The sequence below is a fragment of the Tupaia chinensis genome, unplaced genomic scaffold, assembly GCF_000334495.1.
Source record: "Tupaia chinensis unplaced genomic scaffold, TupChi_1.0 Scaffold139833_1, whole genome shotgun sequence".
Classification (NCBI taxonomy): domain Eukaryota; kingdom Metazoa; phylum Chordata; class Mammalia; order Scandentia; family Tupaiidae; genus Tupaia; species Tupaia belangeri.
The window spans coordinates 2,013,214-2,033,182 of NW_006199712.1; the positions used below are offsets into that span (position 1 = coordinate 2,013,214).

The 19,969-nt window shown below is 41.5% G+C and overlaps 1 protein-coding gene across 3 annotated transcripts in view; it reads left to right on the top strand.

The window, feature by feature from the left end:
- SLC9A9 (solute carrier family 9 member A9) overlaps positions 1 to 19,969 on the top strand; it is a 720,836-nt gene that overhangs the window by 40,826 nt on the left and 660,041 nt on the right. The window contains exon 1 of one of the 3 annotated variants that reach the window (XM_006162296.3): positions 563 to 883. The exons of the other annotated variants lie outside the window; for them this stretch is intronic. Coding sequence (XP_006162358.1) covers positions 709 to 883 — 175 coding nt within the window. The 5' untranslated portion in view covers positions 563 to 708. Of the gene's footprint in view, positions 1 to 562; positions 884 to 19,969 lie in introns of those variants that run through there. 3 annotated transcript variants of the gene reach the window in all.

Sequence of the window (19,969 nt, forward strand, 5' to 3'; positions counted from 1 at the left end):
TTTTTGAGAGGTTTTTGCTATAGGGCTCGTGTGCTCACCAGACAGACAGAAAGAGACAGAGAGACAGAAAGCGAGAAATCACCCCTCAGGGGGGATGGCCACGCCACAATCCCTTCTCCTCCATTCTCCTCTCGGGATCTTGGGCGCACACGCATATGCGCCCGGCGTGAGTTTTAAGCCATAAGTCACCGGGTCCAGGACGCGAACCGTGGTCGACTACATGGGAGTCAGCGACATAGCCATTACGCTAACTGCTGGTCCCAGGAACCAGCTTTTTGAAGTTAGAAAAATGTTGCTGGTAAAAGGTGATCTTTTTTGTTATTAATCTGCAATTCACCAGTTACGAAATTTAAGAAGACTTGCTGGAAACAGTAACACCCTCACTCATGGTATCAGAGTCCCTGCTTGCAGATTTGTCCAATATGAAAGATATTTTCATGCAATGAATGATTTAAAGGCAGTAGAAGTCAGAGTCAATGAGGAAAGCACACAGGAGTTTGAAAAGAGACAGGGCTGCTTTAAGAGAGAAACAGGAAGTTGTAACTAGAAGCCATCTGAATACTAAGCCAGGGCAGAATGCTTATGAAGTAGCGACTAACTGGCAGTGTTTATTCTGAAATTCTCAGACAGCCAGACTGTCCTAGGCAAACCTTGCTAACATAGCCCTTATCTAGGTTTTTATCGGAGGAATCCCAGGAAGACTGGAGAATGGAGAGACAGCAAAGGTTTATGTCAGAGAAGGATGAGTATCAGTTTCAACATCAGGGAGCAGTCGAGCTGCTTGTCTTTAATTTTTTGCTCATCCTTACCATTTTGACAATCTGGTTATTTAAAAATCATCGATTCCGCTTCTTACATGAAACTGGAGGAGCGATGGTATATGGTGAGTGCATAGATTGTGGGATTGATGTGAAACTTGTTGCTTGGGCGTAATTAGAGACTTGTGCTCAGATGGCCAAGTACCGAAACTGGAGAAAATATGCTGATTGAAATGTCATTAGCTTGATGAAAGGTACTGCAGCGTCAAGAATGCTAATCTCTTTCCAGAGGAGCTGTGGAAATTTGCCTTGTCACAAGAGCAAATGGCACAGTCATGTTCTCACGCAGGACATAATGCAAGTCTGTTGACAGATGTGGGTCCATTGTCCTGGGGGGAGTTAAACTGGGCAAGCTGGAGCTGTTTGTTTTTGTAACGATGTTGGGAAGTGATGGCTCTGCAGTCCCACAGAGCAGCCTTCTTTCACAACGGCGCTGAGGAGCATGATAAAGTTCTAGAAATAACATCACCTAAAAATGTACGGAGTAAATCCTCTTACATCAACTCATTTCAAGAAGAGAACTTGCAGAAATGGACCCATCTCTCTTACGTGAATAGTTGTATTCAAATCCCTTATGATGATCAAAACAGGCTTTTATTTTCTTATAATAAAAAGAGTTATAAGCAAGTTTCTTTATGAAGTACTTTTTATTTTCTAACCCCAATTTTAGATGTTCAAATTTGTTATTATCATTATTAGTATTATTTGCCATATATATACATGTGCATATATATCTATATAAAATATAGATATAATATGTATATATATCTATAAAATATATTTTTTTGAGGGGAAAGGAGGTCCAGATGTGGAAAAATGTACATTTAACATTTTAAACTACCAAAGTTATTACTCTTTCTGTGCAATTTACCCTGTCATCCCTTTCAAAAAGTTTAATAAAGTGTGACAGAGATTTTCTAGTCTGTACTCTCACCCTCTAAAGTAAAATGTAAGACACCAGTAGTTTTTAAAGTGATGTAATTGATGAAGCTAGTTTGCCTCAGCACTCTTGTCTTGGCCTGTCATGGATAGAAATTTTGAACACAATGGAAACAGGCATAGCCATGCAATACTTCATAGTAAAGAATATAATTTTATATTTGAAATCCCCTCAGTTTTGGAGGTCCTGAAACCCTTTTACATACATGATCTTTGGAGAACAAGATAAACACACGTTTGTGTGCTATGTCATGTCCTGATATTTATAATGTGTGGTCGTGATTTGAGACCATAAGAAATTCTAGGCACTAACTGGATCCCACTGAGATACCAGAGCTGTACAGCTATGAAATATACAGAAGTTTCTTTTTTGGAGGCTGATGTACTAATACATCCAGAGCACAGAATTACATTTCTTTGTCTTGAGGACCTTAAAATACACAATAAACTCATTTGAAGGGGGAAAAAAATCAGAGTCAGGTGGAAAAAAATTGCCAAACAGAAAGGAAGTGATGTTGTCAGATACCAAGCTCTAGGCTTCACTGTTTTGCCCACCTCCATCATCCATGGACCGGGATCTTTCTCTTGACTAACAATCAACAGTGATAATGGATCTAATTTGAGAAACCAGATACAATGTAGTTCTTGTCATCATGGTAAAGGGAATATATGCTTAAGCAAAGCCACAGAGACTTAAAAGATGAACCACCATTGATAGAGGGAAAGATTTCTTCATATCACTGATTTTTTTCTTTTAGTTACTTTTTTTTAAATAAATTTATTTATTTTTGTATATACATTCAATCACATTGTTAGCTTACAATGTGAGCATTTCAATATGTGAACATTTCTCCCCAGTCCCGTTGGTCAAAATATCTTCAACCGATAACACCACACTTCCCCACCCCATCAATGCTCAACCTCCGTATCCCTTCTCCAAATGTCCTTCGTTAGGCCCCACTCCTCCACACACACCTCATCTGACATTCTGGTTTTGACTGTACTTAGTTATCAATGGCCATTTATGATTTATCAATTGTTTGATAAAAATATTGATTACGTTTTGACGATCTATCACGATTCATACATACTTTGTATTTATAAAGGAACCTTTTCTTTCAAACTTGAAACCCTCAATATTTAATGTCCAAGTCCATGAAATATTTTAAATTGTTGAAATCATAAACTCTCAGTGCATTATCCACTATTTTATGTAAAAGTAGTATTTTAGTTGTTGTTCTTAAGGCAGTACTTAGGCTTAGTATTTCTGAGTGAAATTAAATAGGACTGTCTAATTTTTGTCCTTTCATGTGTTTCTATGCAAAAAATTATTGAAAGCAAGTTCCGAGCCAGTGCAATGTAAAAAGGCTGTAAAAACTATAAAGGACATGATTATGTGTGTATATGTAGAACTATTTCATTAGTAGAATTTTGAGTACCCTTAAGTTATCTTGAACTATAGAAAACAATGACAATGCTTGTGTTTAGTGTTTAAGTTTTTGTTGGCATAAAATCATAACGACTGGAATTTAAGGGGATTTTAGAGGTTATCATCTCTAGCGCCTTCGTTTTTACAGAGGAAGAAACCGAATCCCAGAAAAGCGAAGTGACTTCCCCAAACGTAAGAGCCACTCAGGCAGCATCCATGTGCTTTTACTCATCCCTGTCTTAATAAGGTTCATGTGCATCTTGAAAGAGCTTTCACTGATGTTATCTGAAAATAGTCCATATGGATGGCATTAGTGACTTCTCATATTTCTTCTTGCAGAATGACCTAAACGCTATATCTGAAATGTTTACTGGGGACTTTCTGTCAGTGATGTAGTAAAACAGTCCGAAACTACAAGAGAAGAATAAGAACGTTAATAAGATAGTGACATTAATTCCAAATTCACTTTCTAGCCTCTATAAATGAATCTGGAATTCCTACACTGGGAAGGAGATTTAGAGATCATCAGTTCAGCATCTTCATTTTGCAGACAAAGAAATTGAGACCTAGAGAGGGGAAGCTCACGTACGTTACTGTGGAGCTGGGATTCAGTCTTCATCTCTTTACTCAGAAATGCTGACATATTTAACATGAAATAAATTCTTTCAGCGATCTTCCTGGAAAGAGGATGTGTCTGTGAGATCCAGATGCATCCTCATACTCTGTCCACTTTCGGGATTAGTCAGGTTTTCTTCATTAGGCGATCCAAAGAGTGAAATTTCAGGATAAAACTATGCAAATCCTTTTCCTCCTCAGAAGGTGAAATCCATGGTTTTGTTGCAGTTCTGCTATAGGCGCAGTGATAACCAAGGGGGAAGAAAATAAATAAAACTGTTTAAAACTTAAATTTCTGAAACATTTTATTTTTAATAGGAGCTAAACGTGTGAGAGTAGACTGTCACTCGGTCATCTCCGTCCTTCAGTTACATACACTTGTAATGAGAGGTCTCCTAATTTACCGGTCTTGCACCAAATGCTTAGCAATGAGTTTGCCTACCAATTCCCCTACTGCACTGAGTACTGCTCTGGCTCCCACTGACTATTTCTATAGTGTGTCAATTTCCTCTATACCAAGAACTACAAATATTTCTCTTAAGCACCAAATATCCTGTAATCCTCGGCCCATTCTGCCATCTGGTATTCAGTTGATATGTGTAAGAAGTCCTTGGAAAGACTCAATAGCTGTTGATAGATTTTCTCAGTATAACTAGGAATCAGCTTAAAAATTCTAGAAATCAGGGGCTGAGAAAATGAACATGAGTGTAAAATAAGGGAAAAAATGATCAAGCAGGATGTTTAGCTGCTCTGTCATAGTTGTTGCTAGGAATCATTTCCAAGTTGTTAAAGTATCACATGAAGGGTTGTAGAGGCCGAGAAAAAATCACTGTGGTGTGCGGCTTGACTCTGTGTTGATTGGAGACCGAGTAGCCTAAATACAAAGAATTCATTATATGAAAAATTGTTTTTCCCTTGTTATGAATAGCCATAGGACGCAGTATTATCACAATAGTTCAGTGGCAGTATTATACCAATATTTTTGGCTTAACGAGGAACAGTAATGGCTGTCTCTTGTGACATTCTGTACCTCTTATCATTTCAAAATTGAAGGATTAGAATCCATAACGGGTTTAAAATATAAGCCATAGCGATATTCATTTAAATGGGACTAAAAGCTTAAATGACTGTTAATGGTCAGAATATTGACTGACAGCAGCTGGTGCACTCAACGCAGCTCGCTCAGGGCTTTGTATGGCTGCCGGATGTGTGTAAAGGAAAAATGGCCCCTTGTCCTGACAGCATTAAGAATTCCATTATGTATCCTAGGGGATGCCACACTTTACAGACTTTATCGGACATTTATAATGCCATGCACTTGCGGGTTGGGATTTGAGCTTTGGAAAAGAGCAATGTAAACCTCTTAGAATTCCGCCTTTGATTTCATGGTCTTCCCTAAAGCACGGCCTTGAAACTCATGGGAAGTTTTGCTCACCTTTAGTGGGCATGAAGAAAATTTTAAACCACAGTGTTTGGATTTTGAATTCATTATGATGCATAAAGATTTTCTGACCATTTAAGAGTATACTTAGTAGAGTTTTTTTTCTTTTCTTTTTTTTTTTTTGGAGAGGTTTCTGCCATAGGGCATGTGCACTTGCCAGACAGACAGAGAAAAACAGAAAGCGAGAAATCAGCCCCCAGGGGGGATGGCCACTCCGCAATCCCTTCTCCTTCATTCTCCTCTCAGGATCTTGGGCACACATGCACACACGCCTGGCATGAGTTTAAGCCACTGGGTCTGGGACATGAACTACAGTCAAATACATGGGAGTCCAGCGACATAACCGTTATGTCAACTGCTGGTCCCATTTAGTAGGTTTTAAAATGAATTAAATAAATACAAAATGAATTTTCCCACCATGAGTACATGGTATATTAGTCCAGTCAAAAATAGTATTCAACACATTATCATCAGCAAATAATCTTTCATTTTCGTGTTCATTCAATGTCTGGCTTTTCTCCTCCCACCCACCTTGGTTTCCTCTTTTTGGCCTCCCCATTGCCCACCACCCCCCTTCACTGTCTGTAGTATTCGCAGTTGTTCTTCATGCTTTTAGACCTTCCAAACTTTCCGTTTCTGTCACAGGTTAATTTACTTTCCCAAAGTAACGCATCTAGCTACTGAGGAAAAAAATCATCAGCATAAAAAATAAAATCCTCACGAAAGCATCAATGCTTTCTTCATAAAGGATGCCACGTTCATCAGATAAGTAAGAGGCTTAGAAGGGCTTTCCAGGCAGCAGTAAGCGCCCTCCGGGGCTTGGCGGCCAGGGAGGCAGGGCTGACCTGGAGATGAGTAACCTGGACCACGAGGGCCAAGCCACTCATGTCCAACAAGCCATGTCACCCTGAGGAGCTCTGAGAAGGGCCAGGAGGAAATAAATGCCTGAAGATGACTTTCCAGAAAAGACAGCTCTAAACCTTGGTGACTCATGACTTTATTTTTCTTCAATCTGGAAAAACTTGCTCCTGAGTCAATGAAATTGTCCCATTAAATCGGCCTATTAAAATACTAAGTATACCGAATATCTCTACTAAGTGGTTTCATTGGCCAATTTAATTGACTTAACAGCAAGTTTTTCAAGATTGAAGGGAAAAAAAAGTTATAAATCACCAAGGTTTAGAGCTGTCTTTTCTGGAACGTCATCTTCAGGCGTTAATTTCCTCATAGCCCTTCTCAGAGCTCCTCAGGGTGACATGGTTTGTAGGACATGAGTGGCTTGACCCTCCTGGTCCAGGTTACTCATCCCTAGTTCAGCTCTGCCTCCCTGGCTGCCAAGCCCATAGGAGGTGTTTTTTTTTTTTTTTTAATGTTTATTGTCATTTATTATTTATATATAGTCATTACACATCTTCATAGGGTACAGAGTGATCCTTTTAAATTTTTTTTAAAGAAATTACTTTAACTTTATATATTATGATCATTTTTAAAAATTGATCAGAGAGAGACAGAGAAAGAGGGAAAGTGAGAAAGCAAGCTGCCAGGTCCGGGACTTGAAGTGCAATCGGACCTGTGGGAGTCCAGCGCCCTTATCCACCACACCACTGGCCGATCCCTCATAGGAGGTGTTTACTACCACTTCATCTTCTCCCTGCCTGGAAAGTCCGTCTAAGCCTCTTCACTAATTTGATGAACATGGCATCCTTTATAAAGAAAGCATTGATGTTCTCTTGAGGATTTTATTTATTTATTTTTATCCTGATAATCGTTTTTTTTTTTTTTCTCAGTAGCTAGATGTATTACTTTGGGAAAGTAAATTAACCTCTGGCCTTTGTTTTCATAGCTATAAAATGGGAGAGGAAATGAACAAACATCACTAAGTTCTCTTTGGCTGCAAAAGTTCTTCAAAATTTAGGCCAAGAATGACTTTAACCATCAGGCTTCTCTCAGTCCCTCCAGGCCGAACCAATAGCTTTCTTCCCAGAGCTCTGTCACCTGTAATGATGTGTAGTCCTTTCTCCTAGACAGGAAGTTAGTTAGCTTTATTTCACCACTCTCAATTCTTTGGGCCCTGCTCTGCTTTTGTAATACGTGCTCAGTAAATCCTATTCAATTCTCAACAGGAAGGTGCGAAAGGCAAGTTATACCACCAGCTCAGTGAGTACTGGAGGAGTATTCAAGGTTTCGTGGAAGACTTTCTTTAAAAACAGAGTGACACTGGCTTAACTTGAAAAAATCAACTAGGGTAATGAGAGTGAGGAGCCCAAAATATTAAGCTCCAGAAACCAGGGCAAGGTTTTCCGTGTTACGAGGTGTTTGTCAAAGAAAAGCTGAGATAGTGGAAGGGTGAAGAATCAAAGGCACATCGTTCTCTGCAGGTTTTTAAGAGTTATTGTAAAATAATCATCTCAATTTATGAACTAATAAATATTTGAAATAAATAATCTATAATTCTGTTTTGTTTCTGAGTTCCAAAGGAACGACAGTGGAAACCTTTACTCCAAACTACTGTCGTGCCTCTCAGGATTTCCTTCTCAGGGTTCGAAAGGCTAATGAGTGTGCATAGCAAGAAAATGAACCTGGTGATTCAAATAATTTTTTTATATGGAGCCTAAATTGAATTAAAGCTATATGGCTAGTGAAGTGGAGACATAGGTGAGAAAGCAAGCTGCCAGGTCCGGGACTTGAAGTGCAATCGGACCTGTGGGAGTCCAGCGCCCTTATCCACCACACCACTGGCCGATCCCTCATAGGAGGTGTTTACTACCACTTCATCTTCTCCCTGCCTGGAAAGTCCGTCTAAGCCTCTTCACTAATTTGATGAACATGGCATCCTTTATAAAGAAAGCATTGATGTTCTCTTGAGGATTTTATTTATTTATTTTTATCCTGATAATCGTTTTTTTTTTTTTTCTCAGTAGCTAGATGTATTACTTTGGGAAAGTAAATTAACCTCTGGCCTTTGTTTTCATAGCTATAAAATGGGAGAGGAAATGAACAAACATCACTAAGTTCTCTTTGGCTGCAAAAGTTCTTCAAAATTTAGGCCAAGAATGACTTTAACCATCAGGCTTCTCTCAGTCCCTCCAGGCCGAACCAATAGCTTTCTTCCCAGAGCTCTGTCACCTGTAATGATGTGTAGTCCTTTCTCCTAGACAGGAAGTTAGTTAGCTTTATTTCACCACTCTCAATTCTTTGGGCCCTGCTCTGCTTTTGTAATACGTGCTCAGTAAATCCTATTCAATTCTCAACAGGAAGGTGCGAAAGGCAAGTTATACCACCAGCTCAGTGAGTACTGGAGGAGTATTCAAGGTTTCGTGGAAGACTTTCTTTAAAAACAGAGTGACACTGGCTTAACTTGAAAAAATCAACTAGGGTAATGAGAGTGAGGAGCCCAAAATATTAAGCTCCAGAAACCAGGGCAAGGTTTTCCGTGTTACGAGGTGTTTGTCAAAGAAAAGCTGAGATAGTGGAAGGGTGAAGAATCAAAGGCACATCGTTCTCTGCAGGTTTTTAAGAGTTATTGTAAAATAATCATCTCAATTTATGAACTAATAAATATTTGAAATAAATAATCTATAATTCTGTTTTGTTTCTGAGTTCCAAAGGAACGACAGTGGAAACCTTTACTCCAAACTACTGTCGTGCCTCTCAGGATTTCCTTCTCAGGGTTCGAAAGGCTAATGAGTGTGCATAGCAAGAAAATGAACCTGGTGATTCAAATAATTTTTTTATATGGAGCCTAAATTGAATTAAAGCTATATGGCTAGTGAAGTGGAGACATAGAGAGTTAATATATGTTAAACATCTACCATGTCAAAAAGTCGACATAATTGTAGTGATCACAGATAGATTTTTTTTTTCCTTTTTTTAAGAGAGAGATTTTTGCCATAGAGCACATGCACTCACTGGAGAGATACAGAGAATTTAGAGTAAGAACTTAGAGTAATGCTCCCCTTCCCCCAGGAAAGATGGCCAAACTGCAGTCCCTTCTCCTCCATTCTCCTCTCTGGATTTTAGACACACATGCACATGTGCCCAGTGTGAGTTTCAAGCCACCAAATCTGGGACTTGAACTGTGGTTGGCCATGTGACAGTCCAGTGCCTTAACCACTACACTGTCTGCTTGCCCACAGATAGCATTTTTTATGTGAACTATGCTGTATTTTATATAGATGAACTCTTTCTAATTCTCACAACAGACGCTTTTTAGATAGAGAAATTGAGGCACCAAAACATTAAGTAACTTACCCAATGGCACATGCTAGGGCTGGAATTCAAACCCTGGCAGTTTGGCTCCATGTAGGCACCTGTGTCACAAACATGTGTGCATGCACACATGTAAGAGCATTTTCATGTAGCATGACCAACACTCAACCATTCAGTAACTTGCTGATAACCAATAGGGTTGTGTATTAGACCCAAGGTTATAAAACCCATTTCCTTTTACATATATCACACATTGTTATTTAATAAATACTTAGGATATTTGCTGTTATTTAATAGATGTTTACTCTGTACCAGGCAAATGTGTTTTAGGAAGTTCACAGAAGAAATGTAGAAATTGAGGTCTATATACATTACTGCCAGTTCTCAGAACATCCATGCTAAACAGGCAAGACAGTCTTCAGTTTGCATGTAAGGAATGAGAAACTGGAGGATTTGCAATTTGGCCAAGGCTACACAGCATATTGGCGAGACCATTGTTTTGAAAGTGAGCACTCTCCGATTTAGGACACAGTTGTTCTCTCATCAAAGGAAGCTCTTGATGTGTTCTCTCATGGAATTGGGGTGGTTAAGGTCAAGGATAATGGTAGTTAAGCTTCTCCTTTACATGGAGCTTTGGAAATGTAGTAACTGCCCATAGCAAAAAACCCACAATGAGAAACAGAGTGGGAGCAATGCTGGAAAGCACAACCCCACAGCTGGAGTTGAACTATCCCAGAGAGTGATGAGGCCAACCTGGAAACGCATGCCACAGTGTCAGGAAAAGCAGTGTTGCAAGTTCATGGTCATTCTGGTTTTAAATGCCTGTAATTGTCAGAGTGGATGTGGCAGGTACTGTAAATAGTTGGAGAAGGAACTGTGCATTCATGTGAATCATGCAAAGCAGGCGTTCATTACGTGGTACTTCAATTGAATTTATTTGCTGAAGAATGGACGGAAAGAATTATCATCCGTTATACCTCTGGGCTCTTCCAAACTGACTCTTCTGTGTGTGAGCCTGAGGTGGCATGGGTTTTGATGGAATTCCACTGTCTTACAGGATAGTGCTTGTTATGGTGCAATTCCTAGACCAGAAGCAAGAGCATCACCCAAGAACTTGTTAGAAATGCAAACATGCAGGGGCCACCAGGTAGCTTGGTGTTTAAGGTGTTGGACTCTCATATGACTGACTATGGTTCAAGTCTTGACCATGGCGGCTTGATTTTTCATGTTTCTCTCTCTGTCTCTCTCTGGTGAGCATGTATGCCCTACAGCAAAATTAACAAAAAATAATAACAAATGAAATTAAATGAATACATATTTAAAAAAAGAAAAAAGAGAAGAAGTGCAAACACGTGGGCCCTAACCTAGACCTACTGAAACAACATGTATTTCAACAAACCTTCTAGGTGGTTCTGATGCACTAAAGTTTGAGAACCACTTCTCTAGGAAAGTATAATTGAACACACAGGTTCTGATCGCATCTCCTCTTATTTCCCCCTCTTTTTTCTTTCTCACCTCCTTGCCCTCCTATGGTGCAGAGGAGTTTGGGCAACCATCTCCGTTTGCTAGAGTCCCCTTTGTAATGTCTACAATGCTCTGCTCTGTACTGTCTCCACTCCCAGAGACCGTTGTGTAAACATCATAAGATGAGAAACCACCTTTAGTCTATATGTAGGTAAATAGCTCTATTTCTTTCTTTCTTTTAATTTGCTAAAGGGATAATATGCTCACTAGCGAAAACAGGCAGAGACAGAAATAAAGAGAGAGAGAGGGAAAGTGAGAAAGTACCTCCTACAGGGCATAGTCATACCATGTTCTCTTCCCCTCCATTTCTCCTCCTTTTCAGGTACATGCACGCACAGGTGCCCAGTGTGCTTCTCAAGTTACTGGGTCAGGATTCAAACCACACAGTCAGCCATGTTGGATCTAGCCACCTTACCCACCATACCACCGATCAGCCCATATATCTCTCTTTCTGCATTTTTTTCTGTCTGCTTCCTAAGATGATTGCAAGAAAGGGTGTTAAGTGTATATTGGTGGCTGAAATAGTTTCTAAAGAAAGGTTATCTATAATACTATGTTAGAAATCCCAGAGTCCTGCGAAGTATGTGCGTCGTATGTGTTTGTGCACGCGTGTTTTACCTTTGTGTGTACACGAGTGTACTGTGTGTGTGTGTGGTAGGGTAACTGGTGTGGTACTCAGGGATGGGTCGTGAGCATTAGACACCCTGCCCTGGTGGAGAATCTCATGGCTGGAACTTTCTGCATTTGCTGTATGTGAGAAGCTAGTTTCTACCCTGTGAGAAGCTAGACACTTTTGCAAGGAACTCTGCAGTGGAAGGGCTTCGTGGACCACTTTCCACCTTGGAATACAGTGGGTGCCAAGACTGTTCTGAAATTATTCTGGGACCCTTTTCTTCATGAAAGCAAGCTGATAATGAGTCAGCACAAAGCAATCAGTTGTGTCCCTTTTAGTAACACCCACGCTCTCCTTAGGTCCTTTGAATTTAGAAGGTTGGTGGGAGGACAAAGAAAGAACAAAAGCCCTAAATAACCAGAAGGCATTGTATATTTTTACTTTGAGTCCCATCCCCGACTAATCTCAGGGCAAAACTAAACTGCTGAAAAGGAATATATTAGGAAATGCATTTAGATGTTTGGAATACAACCTATATTATATGTTTAAATCAGTGTTCTAGCAAAATCCTTGCTGAGAGGGGGATGGATAAATACTAAATACCAAATAAAAAGTTGAGCATTTAGTGGATGCAGTCAAAGTCTTATATTTGTGAACTATTTTCTGACAGCTAAATGCTGTCTATCTATTTGGCTTTATTAGGTTATTTGTCATATCTTTTTTTTTTTTTGAGAGGTTTTTGCTATAGGGTGCGTGCGCTTGCCAGAAAGACAGAGAGACAGAGAGACAGAAAGAAAGAGACAGACAGAAAGCTATCCCCAGGGAGGATAGCCATGTTGTAATCCCTTCTCCTCCATTCTCCTCTTGGGATCTTGGGCATGCACACATGCGTGCCCACCGTGAGTTTAAGCCACCGGGTCTGGGACTCGAACCACCGTTTACTACATGGGAGTCCAGCTACGTAGCCATTATGCCAACTGCTGGCCCCAGTCATATCCTTTCCTTCTTTATTCTCACATTTGAAGCCTTAGTTTAAATGTTTTTTAAAAATCTGAGTGACTGAAATAATTATGTCACAGATTTCCTGCCTTAAAAAGTTTCCTGCTGTAAAAAGTCCTAATAATGGCAAAGAAGACTCTTCCTAGAACTTTAGTTTATTCCTTTCAATTTGAAATTCCTCTCCTCAGATGCTCTAAATTGCTTCTTATGTAATTTAAAACTAGGTCTGATGTTCACTTCTCTGTGTCCTCACTGTACCTCAATCCTCTTTCCTCCCTTCAACAATTGTCTCCACATGCTGTTTCCTTTGCCCCCAAAACAAAGCCGGTCTTCCCCAGTAAGAAACTCCCTCAGCTCTTTCAGCCCTTCTTGCCAAACATCTTTCCTTTTTAAAGACTCTCCATGACCCTGAGGCCCTTATCAGAACTGCCTTGGGCAGCCACCCCAAACTATTTGATGTTCCTGATTAGCACAGTCTCACCGCTTCCTGTGTACTTCTCCCTAGAAAGCAATGTGTCTTCTCAACCTGACAAAGTCTTACATATCCTTAAGAACTTTCTCTGGGAACATTTCCCTAACTCTTCAGGGGGCAGGGGGAGTTGGTCTTTCTGCGAGCACGCGTGAGCAGGCGAGCAAGTGCTCTTATATATGCTAAGATACAGTCAGCTTCCAATAACAAACCCTAACTGAAATAGATGAAGCAATAAGGACATTTATTATCTCCTGTAATTGGAAGTTGAGAGAAATCTTCAGGGCTGGTTGATTAAGCAACCTACTATTATTGTCAAGAACCCAGGCTCTCCCTTGTCTCCACCCTGATATTCACAGCGTTGACTTCAGCTTCAGGCTGGCGGAGAGGTGGGCTCAGCAGTGTCTGTTGTCCTACCCAGGCCCAGCATTATCCTGAGAGAGAAGAGAGATCATCTCTTCTGCATCTCTTTCTTAGGATGTCAAAACTCTTTTCAGAAGTCTCCTAGCTGGATTCTTTTCACTTATTGGCTAAGGTCGGGTAATGGACCCATCTGGGACCAATGACCAGCTGAGAGGAAAGCCAGCTTACCCTGAGCACTTGACTATGTGGGGAAGGGGTAAACAGGTGAATAAATCAGGACTTGTGTGAAATGGGATAGGGGTGCTGGCTTGGTGGTTAATACTACCTCATATCCTTGTCAGGTTTAAACTTAATATGATTTAATTTTGCATAATTTAAGATTTTTTTAAAGAATTATTTTATTTAACTTTATTTGTTTTCATTCAACCAGAGGGGGGCAGAATAAGAGCAAGAGAGAGAGAGAGAAAGCCACCAGGTCCGGGACTCAAACCATGGTCAGCCATATGGGAATCTAGCACCCTTAACCACTAAACCACCTGCCAATCCCAAGATTTATTTTGTTTTAGGAAAGGGGTAATGCCTCATTCATCCAGATTATTCTTGGTAGCACTCAGTACATTGAGAGTGGAAGAACTACAAAATTCAGCTCTTCTGGGGAACCAGCAGTTAGCGTAATGGCTATGTCGCTGGACTCCCACCTAGTCGACCACGGTTCGCGTCCCGGACCCGGTGGCTTGAAACTCACGCCGGGCGCGTGTGCGTGCGTGCCCAAGATCCCGAGAGGAGAATGGAGGAGAAGGGATTGCGGCGTGACCATCCCCTCTGGGGGGTGATTTCTCGCTTTCTGTCTCTATGTCTCTCTCTGTCTGTCTGGCGAGCGCACGCACCCTACAGTGAAAATCTCTCAAAAAAAAAAAAAATTCAGCTCTTCTGCAGTCTTCATGTATTCACTGCATTTGCTTTAGGCTCCTAAATTCTCCTGTTATGCTTTCTAACAGTCGTGTGAGGTATCTGTGCACCGTTGAGCTGGTTGCATTGTGCAGCTCCAGGGAAGCCCTACTCTTATAGAAATAGCACTTGAAGGAACCCAGCTGGATGTGAAGCCATGTTGTGGGACACCGTATGTGACAGGGTAGGAACACCGTCACAGGCATGAACTGTGCAAAGACAGTTTCACACTTGGGTGTTTAAAAAAATCATTCTTCAATCTGTTTCATTCAGTTATTTTTCTTTTTTTGGAGAGGTTTTTGCTAAAGGGCGTGTGTGCTCGCCAGACAGACAGAGAGAGACATAGAGACAGAAAGCGAGAAATCACCCCCCAGGGGAGATGGCCATGCCACAATCCCTTCTCCTCCATTCTTCTCTCGGGATCTTGGGCACGCACGCACACACGCCCGGTGTGAGTTTAAGCCACCGGGTCCGTGACTTGCACCGTAGTCGACTACATGGGAGTCCAGCGACATAGCCATTATGCTAACTGCTGGTCCCTCATTACAGGTTTTTAAAAGAAAGTCCTCATCTCTATTCCTTTAAGAAAAGTCATTTTATGGAAAATGCTTCAGCATGAGGTACGATGTACGATGGCTGGCAATACGATGGAAGGGGAGTTAGGACATGTAGGCTCAATGTAAGAAGAGATTTAGGAAACACTGGTTTACCTTCTCCTAACTAGACATTAGGATCACAGGAGTAGGCAGGAGGAAAAGGGCTGGTAGATTAGTATATTTTAATATTTTCGGGACACAACCATATTTCATTCATTTTTTATAACTCCCACAAGTCCCAGAGCAATGCCTTCCATGCCTGTGGTCTGCAAGTAGAATGAAGGAGTGAGGAAGGGGAGTTTTCTCTTATTTTCAATGTGGGTAACAAAGTGAGAGCCAGTCTAAGACGTCAAGATAAACATTTCAAATGATTTCTTGGTCTGAGTACTCTTGAGGCTGTATTCTTTCCCCTTTCCCTCTTCCCTTCTTCCTTTGCATCATGGCGTCCACTGCATGCCAGGCATCTGGTATATTAGAGCTCTACTGGAAGCTCTGTAAGGACAGGAGTGTGATGTTTCTTACCTAAAATGTTTGGGTTTTCTTTACGAAAAGAAATAAACAGATGAGTCCTTGCCCTAAACAGGTTCATTGTGTAATTGGGAGGACAAAGCTAAGATCCGTGAAGCAATGCTCGACAGGATGTCTTTCTAAAACTGGTCCCTAATCTGTGGTTTCAAGTATAAGTACTGTAAGGGCTCAAATATGAGGAAGTCTAATGAGCACAGGCTCCATCAAAGCAGGAGTAGCCACAGGTGGGACTTGAACGGGATTTTGTAGGGTAGGGGCTGCTTTAGAGCTGTTGTCCATTGTCCAAGCTCCATGGAGTGCTAGTGTGCTATTGTAGAGAGGTCAGTCAGAGTTCACTGGCGAGCAGGTCTACACTGCTGCTGCCCTAGGTGATGCCCAGCTTTGAAGGAGCAGGGGATGCACCTTGACTAGTTTCCTCCTGGATCAGATGGTACTCCAGCTGGCAAGGCAGATCTCAAAGAAGTGCCCCATATGTGGAGACTGCTACCGAGGGCCAGGACAGCACTTCTGTGCTGAGTGGATATTGCTTTGTGGGTTAGTCTGGCTCCTTTACCCCCCAGCAAGTAGGGTCCTGGTTTCATGATTAACCAAGAAAAGTGATAGTTCTGTGTTAATAAGCCATACCACCTAGTCTCGAATTTTATTTTTCTGTGCCTAAGTGATTGGGCCTTGCTTTATCCTATATCTTTTGTGGATGTAAAAACAACACCATCTTGGGACCAGCAGTTGGCATAATGGCTATGTCACTGGACTCCCATGTATTCAGTGGCAGTTCAGGTTCGGACTCAGTGGCTTAAACTCACATCAGGTGCGTGTGCGTGCATGCCCAAGATCTCAAGAGGAGAATAGAGGAGAGGGGATTGTGGTATGGCCATTCCCCCTGGAGGGTGATTTCTCATTTTCTGTCTCTCTGTTTCTCTCTGTCTTTCTGGTGAGCACCACGCCCTATAGCAAACACCTCTCAAAACAAACAGACAAAACCCCATCTAGATCCAGCCTTGGCAGTACATTATGGATACTGCTTCTTGGCAGACAGAGGCTGCACTGTAGACCCAGATTATAGTCTTAGCACAGCCTAAAAAAAGTGAGGCATGATTGCCCACAGCTATAACTGCAGCTACTTGGGAGGCTGAGCCAGGAGGATCATGACACAGTGGGGCCCTATGTAAAATGCCACACACACACACACTCTCACACTCTCATACACAAGATACAATTAAAAAATAAAATAAAATGAAAACACCCCCTTGTTAGCATTTTCTTCCTACTAGTAGTCCTACTGTGTCACCTACTCCCATATGATACCATGTAGGTGTGCTTTAGTTCACCACTGCGTTTCTGTGTCAGCGTCTAGCCACCATACTGAGGAGACATGTAGCTATCTACATAAAGCATTATGAGGCACTGTAAGTGTCTGGCCTCTGAAAAATAAGGATTTTCCATCTGCTGCACTGCAGCAGGGGCTCACAGTGGGTGTGCAGGTTTGTTAACCAGGTATGTTGTGAAGCTGAAGTTTTCCCACTGGTTCTTATAGTCAGCCCTGACGTCGATTCCTCATAACCCTTGTGGTTTGGCAAAAGGTGAGGCCAGACTCTTTTGGCTAGTGTGTTAATTTGGGCCCTCTAAGAAGCGGATGTTGGAAAGAAATTAGTTGTACAAAAGATTTATTGGGGGAAATTCCTTTGAGAGAAAATCGGGAAGAAACTTTGAGGATGATGGAACAGCTGTCAGACCTTGATAGAGGCCCAAGATCTGTAGAGAGTGGGAAGAAGGGAAGGGGGGGCGGGTAGGAAATCTTTAGTCTGTGTGTATGCAATTCTATGAACAATCTGGCTAGGTTGGCGTATTCTTGATCTCTGATTGCCTTCAGAGGGGTCTCTGTCTCACTGTCTTACTATCCTTGTTATGCTTGGTCATGGACTGAGAGCAGCTGATGGAAAACCTGGCCTTAGAAGCTGAGACCATTGGTCAACAGAAGTCCTCACAGTGGGAGATCTTTCTGAGGGCACATTTTACAGTTATTGCATTTGATCACCTCTGGATGCCAGCAGCTTCCTCTGTTTACTCCAGTGTGCTTCTCCTTGAAGGCTGCTGCCAAATTGGTGCACAGGGCCAGTCAGGGCCATATAGGCTCTGAGGCCTTGTGGGAATTTAACCACAATGCACTCTCTGTTATGACAAAAACTTAACTTTTCCTGCTTAGAAAGTAACAATAGGTACTTCATGTTTACTTTTTTTTCTTTTTGCCTTAGAGCACATGTGCTTGCTGAGAGAGAGAGAGAGAGAGAGAGAGAGAAAGTGAGAAATCAACCCCCCAAGGAGGATGGGATGACACCACAGTCCCTTATCTCTCATTCTCCTCCTGAGATCTTGGGCATACAAGCACACGTGCCTCGCACTAGTTTCAGCCTGCTGGGTCCGGGACTCAAACTGTGGTCAGACATGTGGGAGTCCAGCGACATAACTGCTATGCCATCTACTGGCCCCACTTCCTGTTTACTTCTTAATTTATCAAATGCATTTTTCAAAAATAAGTGGCCTATCCATGGGAATGTCAAACAGCATTACATGGGTTCTTCCACTCAGGCCAAGGCAGATAATATCCCTGCTTTCCTTCTTTGTATTCCACTTGAGTAGAAAGACTGGCTAACAGGGTTGTTCAAAGTGTCTACTTAGTGGGACCAACAGTTAGCGTAATGGCTATATCTCTGGACTCCCACGTAGTCGACCGCGGTTCGAGTCCCGGACCCTGTGGCTTAAACTCACAGCAGGTGCGTGTGCGTGCGTGCCCAAGATCCTGAGAGGAGAATGGAGGAGAAGGGATTGCGGTGTGGCCATCCCCCCTGGGGGGGTGATTTCTTGCTTTCTGTCTCTCTGTCTCTCTCTGTCTGGTGAGTACATAAGCCCTATAGCAAAAACCTCTCAAAAGAAAAGAAAAAAAAGTGTCTACTTAGAAACGTTTAGAAAGTCAGTCCTTTCTAGGAAAGAATATTGAAAAAGTGATGTTCTTATGCAAGTGCTCTCCACCACTTGGTTCTTCATTCTCTCTCTTGACTAATTTTATTAACGCCCTTTGACCCTGGGCACAGAAGGTTGCCCACTGTTCTGTGGGCAAATACTCACTATAGTCTTGGTATCCATTTGTTATTTTTTTTCTTTTTCTTTGCTCACCAAGGTTAAGATGCATTGTTTCTAACTATTGTGAAGGAGTAGGCCAAATGCAGAAACAGAAGTAAGATAAAAATATTCATGAAAGAAATCTGCTTTCATTCTGACCTCTCACTCTAATAATTTCTCCACATTGTTGCCAGAATGATGGTTCCTATATGGAAATCTGATTGCTTTACTCTCCTGTGTAAAATATTTCAGTAGTTCTACATTATCACTGGGCTAAAAATAGGACCGTCTTACCAAGACAAAGATTTATAACCTGGCATCCCTGCTTTTGGTCTACAGTTGAGAGTTCTCTCTGTCACTTTCTATCTCTTTCTCTCCATTTGTTCTTTTCTTAAATAATGAATGATTTCTGGGGACCAGCAGGTGATGTGGTTAAGGCTCCGGACACTCACACATGGCCAAACATGGTTTGAGTCCTGGACCTGGTGGCTTGCTTTCTCACTTTCCTTCTCTCTCTCTGTGTCTCTCTCTGGTCAAATTAAAATAAATGAATGAATAAATAAAATTAAATAAATAATTCTTTTAGAAAAAAATAATGATTTCATAAATGCACCAGAGTTTTGAAGTCACTCTTAATTTATACATTGTATTAATCAGGTTTTGATTAGTGTTTGCTAACCCACAAACAGTGCACCAGGGACTTTATTCAACAGAATTCATCCTTCCTTGCCTAACAATCCAATGCAGAGATTCCTGATTGGCAGATGGCCTTCTTCCTCCTAGTGGCTCAGAGACCCAGGCTCTTTCAGCCTGGTGACTCTGTTTACCTTTACAGTCTTTCTCCCCATCCACCTAATAAGTAACAGGAGGAAACTCACTGCTTCAATGATGTAGCTCAGAAGGGACATACACCATGTTCGCTTATATTCTGTTAGTGAGAACTGATCAGATCTGAGACAGCTAGGACATGGGATTTGCTGAGCAATTCAGCTCATCTAGAAGAATCTTATGTGACCTTTAAGATTTATCTCAAGCTTTGCATAATTTGAAGAGCTTTGGAGTGTCGGTTCTCTCTACTCTTATAGAAAGAATGCTGGCCAGCTGTCATAGTACGTGTCTCATTGTGTTTTAATTGTTTGCTTATGAGTTTTCACTTAACACAAATTCAAGCTTCTGACAGATTGGCATTGCATTTCTTTAATTTTCAATTAATTCATTCATTTTAGAGAGATTTTTGCTGTAGGGCATGTGCGCTCACTCGAGAGACAGAGAGAAAGTGAGAAGTGACCCCCCCCCACCCCGAGGAGAGGATGGCCATGCCGCAATCCCTTCTCTTTCATTCTCCTCTTTGGATTTTGGGC